Source organism: Hypanus sabinus, chromosome 6 (assembly GCF_030144855.1).
Source record: "Hypanus sabinus isolate sHypSab1 chromosome 6, sHypSab1.hap1, whole genome shotgun sequence".
NCBI lineage: Eukaryota > Metazoa > Chordata > Chondrichthyes > Myliobatiformes > Dasyatidae > Hypanus > Hypanus sabinus.
Genome location: NC_082711.1, coordinates 128,431,362 through 128,447,679, shown reverse-complemented (window position 1 = coordinate 128,447,679; position 16,318 = coordinate 128,431,362). Strand labels below are relative to the sequence as shown.

Here is a 16,318-nt window from a genome sequence, read left to right as displayed (position 1 = left end):
TCTTCGGTATAGTTTGTTGAAAAAAACAAGTCAATTTGCTGTTTTATGAAGGTAATAAATTCTGGATCTTGAAGCAAAGTAGCGTTAAGTGTCCAAGATCTAGTATTAGTGAAAGAGTCCGAAATCTTGATAGATAACTTCAAAGGTGCATGATCCGAAATGTCAATAGAGTCATATTTACAATCAGTAACATCTGTTAATAAACGATGATCAATAAGGAAATAATCAATTCTAGAATAACTGTGATATACATGTGAAAAAAAAATGAAAATTCTTTATCTTTAGGGTTCAAAAACCGCCATATTTCAGTAATTCCCGAATCAACCATAAAGGAATTAATAAGTAAGGCTGATCTATTCAGAAGAATTCGAATAGGTTTAGATCTATCCATCGAAGGATTCAGACAACAGTTGAAATCTCCACCCATTATCAATATATATTCAGTTAGATTAGGGAGGGAAGTAAATAAACATTTAAAAAATTCAGGGCAGTCAAAGTTTGAAGCATAAATATTAACTAGAGCCACTTTTCGATTAAAATGTGAGCCAGTTATCAACAAAAATCTGCCCTGTGGATCAGAAATAATTTCATGATGTGTAAACGAAATTGAGGGGTCTATAAAAATAGACACACCCCTAATTTTGGCAGTACAATTCGAGTGAAATTGTTGACCCTTCCAGAACCTAAAAAAGTGTTGATTATCCTCCCTCCTAATATGGGTCTCCTGTGCAAAAATAATATTAGCATTTCTTCTGTGGAATACTTTAAATATTTTTTTACGTTTAATCGGATGATTTAAACCATTAGTGTTCCAAGAGATAAAATTAATAGACATCCTTCATGCCAATATTAATTGTATATATCATAAAAGGTTAAAAAGACACATAACCTATAATTCAGGAAGAAGGAAAAATGATTCAGGAGCAACCAGAGAGCATGACACCTCAACAATATTAATAATCTAAAGTCGGCCCATAAACTAAAAGCAAAAAAAAAAAGCAAAAGCGTGAAAAAAGACCCCTACCCCCTCCCCCAACCCCTCGAAAAAAAGCCAAGCGGCAGGCGCACAAGCTAATACTAATATTACCCCCATTTTCAAGATGGCAACTCCATGAAAGGAAAGAAAAGAGAAACTATATATATCACCCAGATATAAATACAGGGTTGTAAAAAGAAAGAATATATATCAATCAAAATGAAAAAATAATATAATAAAGCAAAAGATCATTAATAAAAAAGGATAAACATTAAAGATTAAAATAGTGTAATATGCCTTTAAAAAAAAGATCCCATATTCAAATACAAGAAAATGACGTTTCAAAAACAAAGACTTATGGGAAGAAGAAACGACATTTTGAAAAAACCATATTACAGAATATAAATGTAAATTCACCAATCTATTAAAAAAAGGTCATCAAAATAGGATTAAAAAAGGATTCAATAATCACTACAATATATAAAAAAAGGTCCAAAAATTCAAAACATTCGTCCCATTTTCAAGTACAAGCAAATAAATGCTTACGGATAGCAAAGTCTTATGGGAAGAAGAAATGACGTCTTAAAAAAATAAATCATTATTACAGAGTATTAACGTGTATATCCAATTCAGAGAAAAAAAATTAAGAAAAAAGAGATTATAGTAAAATTAGAAGAACATCTATAAACCATGATAATAAAAAAAAACCAGGTCTACAGACCAAAATAAAAAGCTATACTGCAGCTTCATAAGTTAAAGCCTAAAACGAAATGGCATCTTCTCTCCAAAAATTCTTCAACATAACACATAGTTCAACTTGTACTAGAAGACCGATATTCTTCGACAAATTTCTTCGCTTCTTCCGGAGTATTAAAGAAGCGCTGGCTGTCGTCACTCAATGTAATTCTGAGATTCGCTGGGTATTTTAAAGCTTGTTTAAGTCCAATCGAATTAATCTCTGTCATCACCGGTTTAAAAGCGATTCTTGCCTTCATCACCTCGAATGAATAATCCTCAACAATACGAAACTTGTTGTTTCTGTGAGAAATCATACCTTTCTGACGAGCTAATCGGATTAAAAGCTCTTTCTCCCGAGGATAATGGAGGCGAACAATCATGGCTCGTGGCTTGTCTCTCGAGATCGAAAATCTCGAAACTCTGTGGGCACGATCAATAGTAGGTTTAGCCCGCAAAGCGTCCTCGCCAAAAATTTCCCACAATAAGTTAGAGAAATATTCAGTTAAGTCACCAGACTCAACATTTTCGGGAAATCCGATAATTCGCAAGTTTCGGCTGCAAGATCGGTTTTCAAGATCGGTGATTTTAAACTTATTCTGCTCCACTATTTTAGCGGTCGACCGTACCTTCTTCTCCAAAGTTTCAATAGTACGTATTTTTTCACAAATTAACTTGTCAAGAGCCGCAAACATTTCTTCATGCCGTTCAATATCTGCTGCCTGCGATTGAAGCTTGGTATCAAACGATCTAACGACTTCTTCAAGCTCAGACATTTTCGCAGTAAGTTTGTTTTCCAGACTTGCAAGTTTAGTATCCAGAAGCCTGGAGATTGCATCGAGAGTTATAGGGTCTTTAGACGATTTCTTAAGATACAGACATTTTAAGTTTGAAAAGATTAAATCAAGTATTACTTTAGCAAAGAAGTAAATCGTAAATATCAACCCATGTAATTAAGTACAAAAAGATTTGATTAAAGGGTGATTATAGTTTAAAAAATGAAGAGCGCCTAAAAGGCAGATGTCTACGTCGCCATCTTGAAACTCCGCCCCCAGGAAGCAAGGATCAGATGGGTCTATTGAGGAACATAGGGTAGCAAGAAAGGAGCTGAGAAGAGCAAGAAAGGGGCATGAGAAGGCCTTGGCGAGTTAGGGTAAAGTAAAACCCCAAGGCATTCTTCAATTATGTGAAGAAAAAAAGATGACAGGAGTGAAGATAGCACCGATTAGAGATAAAAGTGAGAAGATGTGTCTGGAGGCTGTGGAAGTGAGCGAGGTCCTCAATGATTACTTCTCTTCGGTATTCACCAATGAGAGGGAATTGATGACAGTGAGGACAATATGAGTAAGGTTGATGTCCTGAAGCATGTTGATATTAAGGGAGCGGAGGTGTTGGAGTTGTTAAAATACATTAGGACGAGTAAATCCTCGGGGCTTGACGGAATATTCCCCAGGCTGCTCCACGAGGCAAGGGAAGAGATTGCTGAACCTCTGGCTAGGATCTTTATGTCCTCATTGTCCACGGGAATGGTACCGGAGGATTGGAGGGAGGCGAATGTTGTCCCCTTGTTCCAAAAAGGTAGTAGGGATAGTCCGGGTAATTATAGACCAGTGAGCCTTACTTCTCTGGTGGGAAAGCTGTTGGAAAAGATTCTTAGAGATAGGATCTATGGGCATTTAGAGAATCATGGTCTGATCAGGGACAGTCAGCATGGCTTTGTGAAGGGCAGATCGTGCCTAACAAGCCTGATAGAGTTCTTTGAGGAGTTGACCAGTAATATAGATGAGGGTAGTGCAGTGGATGTGATCTACATGGATTTTAGTAAGGCATTTGACAAAGTTCCACACTGTAGGCTTATTCAGAAAGTCAGAAGGCATGGGATCCAGGGAAGTTTGGCCAGGTGGCTTCAGAATTGGCTTGCCTGCAGAAGGCAGAGGGTCATAGTGGAGGGAGTACATTCGGATTGGAGGGTTGTGACTAGTGGTGTCCCACAAGGATCTGTTCTGGGACTTCTACTTTTTGTGATTTTTAAAATTAACGACCTGGATAGAAGGGTGGGTTGGCAAGTTTGCAGACGACACAAAGGTTGATGGTGTTGTAGATAGTGTAGGGGATTGTCAAAGATTGCAGAGAGACATTGATAGGATGCAGAAGTGGGCTGAGCAGTGGCAGATGGAGTTCAACCTGGAGAAGTGTGAGGTGGTACACTTTGGAAGGACAAACTCCAAGGCAAAGTACGAAGTAAATGGCAGGATACTTGGTAGTGTGCAGGAGCAGAGGGATCTGGGGGTACATGTCCACAGATCCCTGAAAGTTGCCTCACAGGTAGATAGGGTAGTTAAGAAAGCTTTTGGGGTGTTAGCTTTCATAAGTCGAGGGATAGAGTTTAAGAGACTCGATGTAATGATGCAGCTCTATAAAACTCTAGTTAGGCCACACTTGGAGTACTGTGTCCAGTTCTGGTTGCCTCACTGTAGGAAGGATGTGGAAGCATTGGAAAGGGTACAGAGAAGATTTACCAGGACGCTGCTTGGTTTAGAGAGTATGGATTATGATCAGAGATTAAGGGAGCTAGGGCTTTACTCTTTGGAGAGTAGGAGGATGAGAGGAGACATGATAGAGGTATACAAGATATTAAGAGGAATAGACAGAGTGGACAGCCAACGCCTCTTCCCCAGGGCACCACTGCTCAATACAAGAGGACTTAGCTTTAAGGTAAGGGGAGGGAAGTTCAAGGGGGATATTAGAGGAAGGTTTTTCACTCGGAGACTGGTTGGTGTGTGGAATGCACTGCCTGAGTCAGTGGTGGAGGCAGATACACGAGTGAAGTTTAAGAGACTGTTAGACAGGTACATGGAGGAATTTAAGGTTGGGGGTTATATGGGAGGCAGGGTTTGAGGGTCGGCACAACATTGTGGGCTGAAGGGCCTGTAATGTGCTGTACTATTCTATGTTCTGTGTTCTATTTAACACTTCCAATCCAGACGGTGCTGAGCTGTGATGTTTTTCAAGATCGTGGCTCAGACTTGAGTTATTGCTTAGATTTGTAGGTATAGGTTTGGGTCCGTGCAGGGAGTGAGGGGCCAGGTTAGCATTTAGGGACAGCGTAAGAGAGAGTTAAAGAGATCAGGGGCAGTAAGTTGCGAGTTGGGCAGAAGCTGAGGTTTGACCTTCTGCTGTGACATGGACTCTGACTCCGAAGTCATGGTCAAACTTACGGATTTCTAGAGTTGAAGGTTAGTGATCAGATCCCCAGGTGCTGAGGAGACCAGCAATCCCCCCAGGTTAAGCCTGTGATCAATGAGTCCTGGGGGTGATGCCCATCGGCGGGCAGAGCTGAAGGCTACAGTCCTGAGGTGGAGACCCAAAGGTCAAACCCATCTTCAGTGAGTCCTGGGGGTGATGCCCATCGGCGGGCAGAACTAAAGGCTGCAGTCCTGAAGTAGAGGCCCAAGGGTCAAAAACCCTGGGTCTGCACACCCAGAGGTTAGTGGTCCAGTATCTGAATCGAGGCCAGGGGCTGGAGGTCAGAGGCCTGATGTCTGGGACCAAGGACTGAGGGTGGGAAAGGGGTCTGCTTTGCTTTTCTTGTTGCTGTTTGTATTGTTCTGCTGAACACTGGGCATGCTCTGTTGCCAGCGGATTGCGTGGTGGCACTTGCGGTCTGCTTCCAGCACTTCCTTGTACGTGTTGTTGACTATATGTTTTGATGTACATGTGATAAATTTGAATCTGTTTGTGTGTTTACTTAACAACGATTAGTTTTTAGCAAATAAAACAATGATATTCTGTTTTTCAGTGAGAGGATTTTACTGCATGCACAGTGCATTTGCTGACGATTAAATCATTGAGCCTCTGAGCTACAGACAGCCAAGGTTTACCAGCAAAAGAAGCTCCATAATGCACTGGACAATAATGGTAAAAATCCAAAATAAAAACCTAGGGTTTTTCTCTTGTATTTCAGACCAGTCTAGAGCAGCTGCTGTATGAGGAGAAAAACAAAGGTCAGAGGCTGCAGACTGAACTGGATGTCAGTGAGCAAGTGCAGAGAGATTTTGTTAAACTCTCCCAAACTTTGCAGGTGAGAAATTAATTTTCAAGTGTGTAGAAAGAATGAGCCAATTCAGCATGTGAGGTGAATTGGTTCCGTGCCTGGTCTTGGGCCTTGAATACTATTATTTTAGTGAGATTTCTTGTTCTCAGATTAAGTTAGAAATGTTAACCTAACAGCATTTGCTATGAAGTTCGAGCAGCTTTTTGTTTTTGGTTTAACATTGTTACCCAATGTGCCACAGTCTCACCAGACTTTTATGAACATTTTTATGAACAGACTTTCAGCACATTTATGAAGATGGGTGTTAACAGATAATGAGCCATCTTCCTGAAGAAGAGTCTCAGCCCAAAACATTAACTCTTTTGTTCCATAGAAAATTAATTTGGTTCCATAGATGCTGCCTGGCCTGCTGAGTTCCTCCAGCATTTTGTGTGTGTTGCTCTGGGTTTCCAGCATCTGCAGATTTTCTCCTGTTTGTCTTCCTTTTCTATCCTGCAACTCTCACTTCCTTCATTAGAATCTTTACTCCAAAGTTTCAATTTAGTTTAGTTCTTAAACAGCATGCTTCCCTTTTGGCATGTTTTTATCCCCCTGTATCTTCACTTTCCTAAAGTAGTATTTCAAACAGTTTGCCACTCAGTTTCCTAGGACTCAGAAATAATACTTTCCTCCTTTCCTGCTGCCTTTACGTTGGAAGTCTGGTGCTGCTTAGCTCTCAGCATGACTTGATTTCTCTTCTCTCTTCTCTCTGACTTGGCAGTTTAAAGGCAAAAGATTCATTCAGTTAATGTTACTGAGAACATTAGAAAATTTTTGAAAAAAACAGGCCATTCAGCCCAACGAAGCTTGCTAATTTCCTATTCGCATTGTGTGTTGAAATAACTATTGAATTTAGATTTGAAAGTCTGTAAGGTACTACTCTCAACTACACAACTAGGTAATTTTTTCCATGTGTTCGCAACTCGCTGTGTGAAGAAATGCTTCCTGATGTTAGTCTAAAATCTCCCCTTAACCAGTCTCCACCTATGGCCCCGTGTCCATGACACATTAATTTTGAAGTAGCAGCTGGCATCCACCTTAATGATTTTGAACACTTCTATCATGTCTCCTCTCATTCTATGTCTACTTAGGCTAAAAAGATTTAGTTCTTTCAGTCTTTCTTCATAGCTCATACCCTGCAGACCGTGAATGAGTCTAGTTGCCCTTCTCTGAACTCTCCAGTGCCTTCACAACTCTCACAAGATACACAGACCAAAACAGTACACAGTACTCGAGGTGTGGCCTCACAAGCGCATTATAAAGCTTGAGAAGAACATCTCTAGACTTGAGCTCCACTGAACACATTATATTGTCCAAAATTTATTGCCCCACTGTTATTCCTAGTACACTTACAGTGGCAAGCAAAAGTTTGGGCACCCCTGGTCAAAATTTCTGTTAATGTGAATAGTTAAATGAGTAGATGATGAACTGATCTTCAGAAGTCATAAAGTTAAAGATGAAACATTCTTTTCAACATTTTATGCAAGATTAGTGTATTATTTTTGTTTTGTACAATTTTAGAGTGGGGAGAAAAAAAAGGAAAGGAGCACCATGCAAAAGTTTTGGCACCCCAAGAGATTTGAGATCTCAGATAACCTCACCAAGGTCTCAGACCTTAATTAGCTTGTTAGGGCTATGGCTTGTTCACAGTCATCATTAGGAAAGGCCAGGTGATGCAAATTTCAAAGCTTTATAAATACCCTGACTCCTCAAATCTTGTCCCAACAATCAGCAGCCATGGGCTCCTCTAAGCAGCTGCCTAACACTCTGAAAATTAAAAGAAATGATGCCCATTAAGCAGGAGAAGGCTGTATGAAGATAGCAAAGTGTTTTCAGGTAGTCGTTTCCTCTGTTCGTAATGTAATTAAGAAGTCAGTTAACATGAACAGTGGAGGTCTGGGAGACCAAGAAAACTTTCCAAGAGAATTGCTTGTAGGATTGGTAGAAAGGCAAATCAAAACCCTCGTTTGACTGCAAAAGACCTTCAGGAAGGTTTAGCAGACTCTGGAGTGGTGGTGCACTGTTCTACTGTGCAGCGATACCTGCGCAAATATGACCTTCATGGAAGAGTCATCAGAAGAAAACCTTTCCTGCATCCTCACCACAAAATTCAGCATCAGAAGTTTGCAAAGGAACATCTAAACAAGCCTGATGCATTTTGGAAACAAGTCCTGTGGACTGATGAAGTTAAAATAAAATTTTTTGGCCACAGTGAACAAGGTATGTTTGGAGGAAAAAAAGGGTGCAGAATTTCATGAAAAGAACACCTCTCCAACTGTTGAGCATGGGGGTGGATTGATCATGATTTGGGCTTGTGTTGCAGCCAGTGGTACGGGGAACATTTCACTGGTAGAGGGAAGAATGAATTCAATTAAATACCAGCAAATTCTGGAAGCAAACGTCACACTGTCTGTTTAAAAGAAAAAAAAGTGGAAGATGAAAAGCAGATGGTTTCTACAACAGGATAATGATCCTAAACACATCTCAAAATCCACAATGGACTACCTCAGGAGACGCAAGCTGGAGGTTTTGCCACGGCCCTCACAGTCCCCCTACCTAAACATCATCGAAAATCTGTGGATAGACCTCAAAAGAGCAGTGCATGCAAGACGGCCCAAGAACCTCACAGAACTAGAAGCCTTTTGCAAGGAAGACTGGGTGAAAATCCCCTAAACAAGAATTGAAGGACTCTCAGCTGGCAACAGAAAGCGTTTACAAGCTATGATACTTGCCAAAGGGGGTGTTACTAAGTACTGACCATGCAAGGTGCCTGAAGTTTTGCTTTGGGCCCTTTTCCTTTTTTTGTTATTTTGAAACTGTAAAAGATGGAAATAAAGTAATCTTGCTTAAAATATTAAAGGTGTGTGTCATCTTTAACTTTATGCCTTTTGGAAATCAGGTCATCTTTTACTTGCTTAGCTATTTGCAGTAACAGAAGTTTTGACCGGGGTGCCCAAACTTTTGCATGCCACTGTTAACTTTATTTTGCTACTAAAGTATTGCAAAAAAATCTCTTAGTCAGTCTTAGCATTATCAGCAAAATCCTTCTCAACCTTTCTTTTAGCAATCTGAATTTCCCTCTTGATCATAGCTCTCATATTTTCATATGCCCTACAGTCAACATTGTTACTATTTTCTCTGTACAGCTGTCTTTTCAATAATTTTTATGTAAATCTTTATTTATCCATATAGTTGATCTTTTGTTTTTATTGCTTCTCCTTACCTTGGGTAGAACATTTCTTGTACTGCGTATATTGCCTCTTAAATCAACCTCGTTCTTCCTCAGCTGACTCAGTGTAAAGCAGTTCCTTCCACTTTACCTCCTGAGAACTCTCAGGCACTTGCTGCTTGGTTAGCTTGCCCCACAAGGAGGGCAGAGGGGAAGCTGCAGTTTGTTATCAGTAACCCTCACTGAAAGGGCTGTTTTTCACACAGGAAGAATGACCATTTGATGAGATACCATTCTACTTCAACCAGCACAATCACACACTCTCCGCCAAAGGTATTTGCTTTAAGTGGAGGAATAGAGCAATGGGAAGACATGGGTGTTAAAATTGATTGCTGAATTATGCACCCTGGGTTAATCGGTTTCTCTGCCAGTCTGTGTTAACAGCCTTGTAACATTACAGACTTGAAACTGCAGGGCCTTGGAGTTGAAACTGGGGAGTTGAACAGTTGTCCTCATGTTTGGAAGATGTGATATGTTTGTGTGATCGTGAGTAAATTACCAGAAGTAGTTACAATAAGCCCTTTTTCCTCCCCCAAAAGGTGCAGTTGGAGCGGATTCGTCAGGCTGAAACGCTGGAGAATATCCGTGCAATCCTCAACGACACAAAACTGACAGATATTAACCAGCTTCCAGAGACATGACATTAAACCCTGGCAATTTCAAGGCTACAACGGTTTTTACTAGACCAGACACTTGTCTTTGTAGAAACATTTTAATTCTTATTTAACTCTGAGGGAACAGAGTCCATGGATTAATAGTGTGCAGTAACTGAGGTGTAAATGTTTCTAGATTGACTTTGACTGCAGTTAGAACTTCCCAATCCATGAAATTCTAAAGGGGAACACTATTGAAATTTTAAATTTAAAATATAATGCGATCGCCTTAAGTGTATGCTGTGCTTAAATGTTGAAAAATCATTGATACAAGAATTCTCATTCGATGGGGTTGACATGTCTAACTTTTCTTCTGCTTTTAATACAATTGATAGAATCTATTTGTGTTTTGTGTATGTACACTAAAACAGCATCATCCTAAAATGTCAAGCTCACTCGTTCATGCTCAGAATGGTAAACGTATGTTTAACAAGTCATTTTTTAATGGTACTGATGCCAGAATCTGCTGGAATATATAATCCTACCTACCCTTCCTGGCATCCAACGCCTTGATTGCAGTCATTATTTATTGCCCTCATGTTCCCTGCTGGTTTTTACAGTGCACCTTTATGTAGTGAACTCAGTCCAAGTTAAGTGATTGGGATATTGAAACAAAATCCAGATAACTGATCATCGTCATCTTAAAAACTGCTGACAAAAGGGAGAGACTGTTGATGCAGCTTTACATTGAAGATAAAGAAAGGTTGGTCCATTTTAAAGACAACTAAAATTCTCTGATTTCTTATTTCCAAACAAAATGCATTCTGAAATGAAACTTATTAAATTTAAAATTAAATGCTACCAATTAAAACCAGAATTGCATTGGAATCAGATGATTATGTTGGTATCTAAGGTATGAAGCCATTTCGGAATGTGTTAACACATAAAATCTCATTCTGTTCTGTCTTTTAAAGAGTGAAACTGGAGATGTGGATTACTCAGATGAGAACATTTGGAGTGCCCTGATGATTTTATAACCACCTTGTCCCCATTGTTTCTATATGTAAGCTGATGTAGCTTTCCACCATACTTCTGGCTGCATTTGAAAGTTTCAAGCAATTACCATTTGAACTTTATCCATCCAAGGATTCTGTTAACTTGGTCACCTGTTGCCCTGGAGTAGTTTTGGTGCCCCAGACATTCAGTTCCAACTGCAATAAGGTGAAAAGAGGAACTGAACCATGTTCTTTAGCACAGTTCAATATTCACAGCATTGGTGAAGCATTGGCTCTGGGTCAAGCATAGTGCTGTGATTGGCTGAGACGTTCTCAGCAGTGACACTGCACTCTTACCAGTGTGTCAGCCACAGTGAATGATGAGCTGGCACATAAACCCATTCAATCATGTTTCAGAGGTTCAGCCTACAACACGTGGTTTGCAAATTCAGAAAACTCAGTTTCTTTCTACCAAAATATTTGGAGAAGACCGACCGTTATTTAAGAAAATAATTATGCATTGTTTTAACACTTGTATCTATGAACTTTTCATGAGCCTGTTAAAACTGAATATTTACCATAACTTTAGGTTCCTTAGGTATCCCTCAGCACCTGCATTTAAATAGAAACCCAGTACAGTATTACAAAATTAGATGCCTTGGTCTTTCGGACTTCAAGCCTGATTTAACTATGGTGTGTGTGACCTGCCTGGCTAATGGAACCAGAAGATACTGTCTACAGTTTTTTAAAAAAATTATATGTATATATAGTTCCTCTTGCCCAAATTGACTTTAAAAGCTGATTTAAAAGATCGATCAGCTGTTGCTGATTAAATGTTAAATCCTGGCAGTTATAAGAATAGTACAGAGCAAGAGTGGAGAGGGAAAGGGGTGATAAGTTTCACATTCCTTTGTCCATTGTTGGGACTATCATGTGCAGTTTCTCTATATGATAGCATGTCTGTATTTATTTAGTCCAGTGGTGTAACCACATTTTAACTGCCTATGCCTCCCAATAAGAAGCTTCTCAGACACTTTGATACACAAGCCACGTCTTACTGACACAAATCATCTGTGTCCTGTTTAAGTGTGGATGTACAATTCTGCTGTTTACAGACTTAAAATGTAACCAATTTAACTATACTGAAGGTGTCTTTATGAAGAAAGTGTTTAAATAAAATAAAAGCTGCTGGAGTAATCACTTGTGATACGTCTGATGCACGGGTCACTCTAACCCTATCCTCCTCTGACATTATCTTGCTTCACAGAAGTAGTAACCTATCACCAGATTATGTTTTAGTATTTTGGCTTAAAGAAGGGAATATCTGACAGTTCAGAATTCCACAGTGTTATGTCTTCAGGCATGACAGGGAGAAGCTGATAGGGGATTTCAGCTTCTCTGTGTTAACAGGAATTGCTTTAGTGTGAAAAGTGTTGAGGGAGGAACAGTTTTAAAATTTGTCCAGGGGAATTTTTTAGAGCTAATGCATAGATAGTCCTGCTAAAGAAGTGTCAGTCAGGGGTCTTGAGGTAGTGATGCAAGTTTCAAAGTAGTTTATGGAAAAGGATATACAGGCAGTGTGGAAGCCTGATTGAGTTCTTTGAGGAAGTAACAAAACAAATTGATGAAGGCAGAGCAGTGGATTTTAGCTAGGGATGGGACAAGTTTCTCCATGGTAGGCTCATTCAAAAAAGTCAGAATGCATGGGATCCAGAGAAAACTGGCTGTGGTTTCAAATTTGGTTTGGCCATAGAAAGTAGTGGGTATTCTGCCTGAAGATCAGTGACCAGTGTTGTTCAACAGGGATCTCTTCTAGGACTCCTATTCTTATTTTTATAAATGACTTGCATGAGGAAGTGGGAAGAAAGATAAGTTAGTAGATGGTGTGGCTAGTGTTGATGGTTGTCAGAGGTAAACAAGACCTTGATAGGATGTAGAGGTGGGCTGAGAAATGACAGATGGAGTTCAGTCTGCAGAATTGTTAAGTGATTCACTTTGGAACATCAAATTTGAAGGCAGAATAGAGGGTTAATGACAGGATTCATAACAGTGGAGTAACAGGAATGTTGAGGTCCATGTTCAGCGTAAGTTGATAGGATGCTAAGGTATATTTGTCCAGAGATTGAGTTTGGGAGCTATGAGCTCTATCAAACTCTGGTTAGACCACACTTGGAATATTGTGTTCATTTCTGGTCACTTCATTATAAAAAGGATGTGAAAGCTTTACAGAGAGTGTGGAGGACAATTTACACAGGGTGCTGCCTGGATTAGAGATCATGTCTTATAAGGATAGATTGAAGATCATGCTTGGAACCAAAAGATATGTGGAGATGGATTTTTTGGCATCTGTATTTCCTTGGCAGATGGATAATGAGTCTACAGAACTGAGCAAAACAGCAGGGAGGTCATGGACCATATACATAATATAGCAGAGGAGGTGCTTGCTGTCTTGAGGCAAGTTTGGGTAAATAATACCCCACGCCATGGCGAGGTTTCTCCTCAGATCTTGTGGGAAGCCAGTGCAGAAATTGCAGGGGCCCTGGCAAAAATAAAACATCCTTGGCTATAGGTGAGGTGTCAGAGGACTGGTGGGTATCTGATGTTTAAGAAAAGCTCTAAGAATAAGATAGGAAATTATTTGCTGGTAAGACTGATGTCAATAGTTGATAAATAATTGAATATATTTTAAGGGACTGGATATATAAGCATTTGGATAGATAAGACCTGATGGTGATAGTCAACCTGGATAAGGCTGTGTCCAATCAATCTTTTCGAGGAGGTTACCAGAAACATTGAGGGGAAGACAAAGTAATGGTCATAGAAAATACAACACGGAAGCAGGTCCTTTGGCTCATCCAGTCTGTGCCAAAACCATTTAAAGTGCCACAACGGATCCGTCAGAACAGTTTTTCAACGGATGCTGCCCGACCTGCTGAGTTCATTCAGGTTTATTGTACGTCTTCATTTAAAGTGCCTCCTCCCAACAATCAGCACCAGGACCATAGCCCTCCATCCCCCACCAAAATTCATGTACCCTAATGTCCAGGTACCTATCCAAACTTCTGTTAAATGTTGAAATCAGCCATTTTGCACTGACAACTCTTTCCACACTCTCATGACCTCCTGAGTGAAGAAGTTTCCCCTCGTTCCCCTAAACTTCTCACCTTTCACTCTTAACCTATGAGCTGTAGTTGGACTCTCACCCAACCTCAGTGGAAAAAGCCTGCTTGTATTTGCTGTATCTCAGCCCTTCATAATTTTGTATACCTCTATCAAGGCACCTCTCAATCTTCTATGTTTCAAGGAATAAAGTGCTAACCTATTCAATCTTTCCATTTAACTCAGGCAGGTCCTTCAGACCCAGCAACACCCTTGTAAATTTCCTCCGTACTCTTTCAACCTTATTTACATCTTTCCTGTAAGTAGGGGTCCAAAACTGCACACAATACTCCAAATTTGGCCTTGACAGTGTCCTAGATAACTTCAACATAGCCTCCCAATTTATGTACTTGATACCTTGATTTATGAAGGCAGATATGCCAAAAGCTTATAATTAATTATGGGCTTGTATTGCAGGTGCCTTTGTTCTACAACACTCAGTGCCCTTCAGTTCAGACCTAGCTCCTGCCTCACACTGAATTCAATTCCATCCGCCATATTTCCAGTTTGTCCAGATCGCACTGCAAACCATGATAGCCTCCTTCGGTGTCCACCACACCACCAACCTTTTGGGTGTGACTTTTGGTTAAGAATGCGCTAACAAATTGTGCAATGGCTCACTGTTAGTTGAAAAGTTAAGAAATACAAGTAAAACACCTTTTCTAAGATAAATTGTCACCACAGTGAGGGAGCAAGCCATGATTGTGTGAGCTGTTCGGAGTGGAGAAGTTGGGCCACTGGAGATTTCATACTCCTACAACTGACCTGGTGCAAGGTTGGATTGCTCTGGGCCCCGAGCTTGAGAGTGGCTTTGGGCTGGGTGGCGAAATCTGAGCCTGGAGCCAGTTGCTAGGCAGTGTGGTCGCTGCAGCAGTGCCCAGATCCGCTGTTCGGACAGTTTATTCAGATCGGGGACGAGAGCTGATTTTGCTCACTCTCTGGGATATTAACTCCTCTCTGTGATAACCATTTCCTAGTAACAGTCCTTTTACCTGCCACCAGCAGTATATTCATTAAATATTTATCTCTTTTCAACCATTCTTGAGGTATATATCCAAGATATATGGTCTTACTTTCTAAGGGTATTTTACATTTAAAGATGTCTTGTAGGGCATTGTGTATCCCACTCCAATAGTCTCTGATAACGTGGCATTCCCAGAAAATATAATGGTTTGCATTTTGATCTCCACAATTTCTCCAGCAATCAGGGAGGTTACTATCATAATGGGATTTCTGAGAGGGTGTAATAAAATATCTTATCAAGTTTTCCCATTCAAACTCCCTCCATTTCTGTGAACTGGTACATTTCCATTGATACCTCCATATTATTGTCCATTCTTCCTCAGATATAATTATCCTCACTTCTCCCATTTTGTTTTAATGTATGAAGTCAATGTGTTTTAAGATTTGACGACCCCTTATGCATGTTTGAAATGATTCTACCATTATCTGAATTGTATGCTTTTCTAAATAGCTCTATCAAGCATGTACTTGCCTTGATTACATTTTTAACCATCCTATTAACATATTATCACATCTGTAAATACCGATAAAATCTTGTTTTTCTAATAAGTGGTTCTCTTTAAGCATTTCAAAACTGAACAGTGTTACTCTGTTTATTATTGCAAAGAACTGTTATTCCTTTAGCTGTCTAGTCCTTAAATCTAGCATCGTTTATTTGACACAAAATCTGAGTCATATGCACATCATTTAAGAATTGCAATATCTCCCTCTAGTTTATATTCTTTCATAATAGTTTTCCATATTTTAAGAGTCCATTTCACCCATGGGTTATCAATAGTTTTTATGGGCCTTTTGCAGGTTGTTATCAGCCAAAATTGCTTGTATAGGGATGGGAAGTACCCACTCAATGTTTTTCCATTGAACGTCATATGATGGGTTGCACCAACCCATCATATCTCTCAACTGTGCTGCAAAATAATAATCTCTGAGAGAAGGTAGGCCCCATTCCTCCTTTTTCTTAGCTAATTGCAAAGTTTTGAGATGAACTCTGGGCCTTTTTACCTTGCCAAATGTATCTTGATAGCCTCTTGTCAAGTCATTGAATTGATTTTGATTAATTTCTATTGATAAGGTTTGAAAGAGATATAATAGTCTGGGCAGTATATTCATTTTAATATATTCAATCCTTGAACCAAAACATTTTGTTATATCTTCCTTAATTCTTTTCTGTATAGGCTGATAAGTGCATTCTGATCATTTTGTCAAATCTTTTGGCATAATGATGCCCAAATATTTCAAAGACTCTGTTTGCCATGCCCAGGGATATCTACTTTCAATTTCTCTTGGGCTATAGTTATATGAAAGTAATCGGGTTTTATCTATGTTGATCTTGTATCCTGATAATTGACCATATTGTTCAAATGATTGCATCAATTTAGGTAAAGAGTATGTTGGTTGCCCTAGATAGATCAAAATGTCATCCGCATAACAGGCCAATTTATGCTCTGTCCCCTTAATAGTAATTCCCCTGGCATCTTCTTTTTGTCTGATGTATTGAGCTAATGGTTCCAGATA

The 16,318-nt window shown here is 39.7% G+C and overlaps 1 protein-coding gene across 3 annotated transcripts in view; it reads left to right on the top strand.

The window, feature by feature from the left end:
• Positions 1-11,814, top strand: part of rabep1 (rabaptin, RAB GTPase binding effector protein 1) — a 139,841-nt gene extending 128,027 nt beyond the window's left edge. For all 3 annotated transcript variants that reach the window (XM_059972917.1, XM_059972916.1, XM_059972915.1), the window contains 2 exons: positions 5,676-5,792; positions 9,573-11,814. In XM_059972917.1, coding sequence (XP_059828900.1) covers positions 5,676-5,792; positions 9,573-9,674 — 219 coding nt within the window. In that variant the 3' untranslated portion in view covers positions 9,675-11,814. The remainder of the gene's footprint in view (positions 1-5,675; positions 5,793-9,572) is intronic.
• The last annotated feature ends 4,504 nt before the right edge of the window (positions 11,815-16,318 follow it).